The following is a 4473-nucleotide window of genomic DNA, read 5'->3' on the forward strand; positions in this document are numbered from 1 at the left end:
TCGAGGGGCATGGCATGTACGTATATGCCATGCCCACTAAGTTTATTTTGTTAATTGTTTTTACACATAGATAGCTACACTTGTACCAAGTCACCAATGAGCCAATTATGAATACTGCCTATCATGCCCATTTACCCTTTTCCTTGATTTACGAAAATATTTTATATTATCTTATATTACTGCTTCCAATGTCTATAACATTTTCATCTCTGGCTCTGTGACGGTCAATATGTAGAAGAGGGTAATGGGTTACTTTCGAAACAAGTTTGATATTTTTCTGCACGAAATCCACTGCTTTCAACGATTCTAGGCATTGTTCCTTGTGCAAATGAATCATTGAGGAGATATGATCACCATCTCCATTGACAACCTTGATTTGATAGTCCCGATAGCAGGGAAGGGCATGAAGTATATCAGGGAAATTATGGGGTAAAACAGGACCCCCGTGGTTGTTAAACATAACGTCCTAACCAAACATCCAACCTAACCTAACACCGTGGTATATATTCCCTAGCCAGGGGGGTCTGCCCCTTGGACCCCTGTGGTAATATATATACTTAGCCAGGGGGTTACACCCCCCGGACCCCCATAATAGTATATGCGTCTAGAATTCACCCTCGCAATGTAAATAAGATGAGGGACTTAGCCAAAATTGGGGGATCTTCTCTTTTCTTTTACGTATAGTACCCTTGGGAAGCATTTGCACACATATTGCCATAGAAGAACTTTGTCTTGGTTTGTATTGTTCTATCATTTTATGTAGGTTTTATTACCCAACTCTGCCACTACCTTATACTACATATTGTCTGATTTATTTGCTCTATCACATGCATATACTTTTTCCTGTTTAAAGATGGCTAGTCAAAACTTTACCTATACCTAAAACATTATAGTAATTATAATGTCTATAATAAAAATAACACCATTAAAATTCATAGCATTAGTAAAAAAAAAAAAAAAAAAATTCTTGCCACTTCAAGGAAAGGTGAAATCAGGTAGGGTCATAAGGTCTACTAATTGACTCATTTGTGGCTAAGTACTAGCAGAGCCATCTATGTGCAGACATCCCCCCCACCCGCCAAAAAAAACAAAACATGAGCACAGCATTTTTAAGGCATCACCGAGTTAATCTCTACAACCATTAGTTACAAGTTATTTTCATTTTAGACATTATTCTTTGTCTCCACAGATTATCTTATGTTCCAGTGACTTTATTTTTTTATGACAGTCATCATGTAAATGTATCCCAAAGCAGTACTTTGGGATACATTTACTACAATTGTTTTCATTATCAACTTGCAACAGAAAATCAATGGACAAAAAGTTATGTGAATTTTCTTGTGCCCATTACAGGGAAATTCTACCTTGCATCATATGACTGTGAAAACTGTTACCATTCCAGAAGTACTACTGAAAAGGAGTCCCCTTAAACCAAAGTGTCAAGAAATATGGCATTTGTTTTCATACAATTGGTGACAGTGTTGACTCACTTACAAGTCTGAATGCACCACTAAAACAAATGAGTGCACATCCAAACTGTATAAATAACCAAAGCAATACATGAGTTTTTGAACCAGTACGGATGAATAATCTTAAGAGTGTGTGGCCATGTACTTAGGGTGGCCAATATATTGATTTTTTTCGATTCCCCGATTAACAGTGTACTAACTGAAAATTGCATGTGCACAACCCTAGAGATTATACATATCAACAGGACAAGTAATATGGCCGTCTGCCGGTCGAATAAACATTTCGATATACAACTCAGTCTAATAATCAACTCTTTTCTTGTACTGACATTATTCAAATCTGTTAATAGTCATAAATGAGTTATACTATTAATTAAAATACCTCCTAAGTATTATTTTCAAAGAGACCAATTGTTTCGTTCTCAGCAGGTGACGCAGAAACACAAAGGCGTTCGGAAGTGTATACACATTTCGCCGGAACGCCATTCGCAATCACAGGAACGTATCCAGACGGACGTGATCTTCTGTAGATAGTCTTTTTGGATGGGAACTGCCCATCTTCTTTCAGGTAATAAGAAATAAACTTAAGAAATAGAATTTGATTCTTAATTTGGTTCTTAAAATATTTGGTTCATCTGCTACTACATTCAACCAGTTTTCTAATTTTCCTTAAAACAAATCCACAGAGTTCTGAGTTGTGTTTCTGATACTTTTGGGCACACTATTAAACAGTCTTGGCACATTAATCAAGACACTTTGAATACGCATTTTTCATAATCGAGAAGCTTGAGTAGTTATTTAAGAAGGATAACATGGTCTGCCCTGTCTGGAGGAACGTCTTCCCTTGATTACCCACTCTTCCACCTCTCAAGAATTTGGTGACAAGTTTTCAATGATCTTCCATGTGTGTGTGTGTGTGTGTTTGTGTGTGTGTGTGGTGTGTGTGTGTGGTGTCTGTGTGTGTGTGTGGTGTGTGTGTGTGTGTGTGTGTGTGTGTGTGTGTGTGTGTGTGTGTGTGTGTTTGTTAACATGCATACATACACACATAATATATATATATATATATATATATATATATATATATATATATATATATATATATATATATATATTGTGTGTGTGTGTTTGACAAGTTTGCAATGATCTTCCATATAAATATTATATATATATATATATATATATATATATACATATATACATATATACATATACAAATATATATATATATATATATATATGTGTGTGTGTGTGTGTGTGTGTGTGTGTGTGTGTGTGTGTGTGGGTGTGGGTGTGTATGTGTGTGAATATATGTATATATATATATATATATATATATATATATATATATATATATATATCCATGGGAGTCCTTTAAGAGCAAGGCAGAATTTCATCTCACTGGAGACACTGGAGTTCACAGATGCATGTGCTCGTAATACCAGACGAGCGAGCCCACCTCTGGCAGGAATTGTTCTCTTGTGCCTCGATTATAGTACCTTCCATATGTCTGTCTGGACTGTTTAGAAGCGGTGGCAGCTGCTTGTCTGGCTTCCTGGAGTCGTTCTTGCAGAGATTTTCAGCAAACACTGCTTCATTTGTCAGACCAATTGGAAAATTGGCATGCCGGCCAGTCAGGAGATATAAAGGCTGTTCATGGGTTGTCCTGTGGATAGCAGAGTTTATCTGCAATCTAAGTTCAGGAATGAACTGGTGCCAGATCCTTGGTTTATGCTCCACCAAAGCAGTCAGAGCTGATTTGACGACACGATTGGTGTGCTCTATCATCCCGTTGGCCTGGGGATGATAGCGGATGGTGTAGTGATGACTGGCATGCATCATCAAGACAAGCTCCTTGAAGATACCATTGGTAAACTGCACCCCATTATCCGTCTGGATAACTCTTGGTGGGCCAAATAAGGTAACCCAATGATCAACAAAGGCACGATGGATGTTAACGGCTGTTGACTTCCTCAGGGGCACAATCTGCAGCCATCTTGAGTGTTGATCAATGATGGACAGTGCATAGCGAACTGGGATGGTAGGTCCAAAGTCCATCAGGTCCATGGAGACACGTTCTAGAGGAAACTGGGCCAAGGGGGTCTCTCCCATTGGCACTCTCTGGGGGTTGCCTCTCGACTGCTGACACACAGGACAGTTGTTAACATACTCCCTACAGTCCTTCAACATATTGGTCCAGTAATACATCGACCTGGCATTGTCATAGGTCCGCTGAACTCCAGGGTGAGGAGCAAGTGGTGGTAAATGGGATGCCTTTAATGCAGAGTTCTTTAAGGATGTGGGAACAACAAGCTGGTAACAGATTCTGTCTGGAAATCTTAGCCTGTATAGGATACCTTCCTTGATCTCAAACTCATCCAAGGAAAGTGGCCACTTTTTCTTTGGGACTGTACCGTCAAGCAGATAATGTCGCAGGTCAGCAAGCTGAGGATCTTCCATCTGCTTTCTAGCAAGAACCTCAGGAGAGAGTTCAGTGATGGCCAGACCTGAAATTTGATAGCTAGGTGAATCCTCTAGCAGAGCAATATGTCTTGAGAGCAAGTCCGGGACAAAATTGGTAGGTCCCTCTTTGTAACAGATGTTGAAGCTGTAGAATGAAAGATCATGAGCATAGCGGGTCATCCGTGGAGACATGGTTTTCCGAGAAAAGACATGTACCAATGGTCTATGGTCAGTATAAATTGTGAAGTGCCGTCCATAGAGGTAGGAGTCGAAGATCATGACACCTTCAACCACACTGAGGGCTTCTAGGTCAATGGCAGGATATCTGGATTCAGCAGCTCGTAACATGGCATGGGGTGCATTGTCATCTGACCTTTGCATAAGGCAAGAACCAATTGCGATGGAGGAAGCGTCTGTATGTAACTCAAACTCCTGGCTTAAATCTGGCTGACGAAGAACTGGTGCAGTGGTAAGACGGTCCTTTAGCTCCTGAAACACCTGCTGTTGACCAGTTCCCCAAGACCATTTCTGATTCTTCTTAAGG

General features: G+C 39.7%; 1 protein-coding gene across 11 annotated transcripts in view; it reads right to left on the minus strand.

The window, feature by feature from the left end:
• The window catches only part of LOC125041350 (protein jim lovell-like), a 57447-nt gene extending 55100 nt beyond the window's left edge, over positions 1-2347 (minus strand). For 2 of the 11 annotated variants that reach the window (XM_047636231.1, XM_047636224.1), the window contains exon 1: positions 1395-1733. In XM_047636231.1, coding sequence (XP_047492187.1) covers positions 1395-1397 — 3 coding nt within the window. In that variant the 5' untranslated portion in view covers positions 1398-1733. The other 9 variants (XM_047636229.1, XM_047636228.1, XM_047636232.1 and 6 more) reach the window with 8 other exon arrangements.
• Between the last annotated feature and the right edge of the window lie 2126 nt (positions 2348-4473).

The sequence above is a fragment of the Penaeus chinensis genome, chromosome 30, assembly GCF_019202785.1.
Source record: "Penaeus chinensis breed Huanghai No. 1 chromosome 30, ASM1920278v2, whole genome shotgun sequence".
Lineage (NCBI taxonomy): Eukaryota > Metazoa > Arthropoda > Malacostraca > Decapoda > Penaeidae > Penaeus > Penaeus chinensis.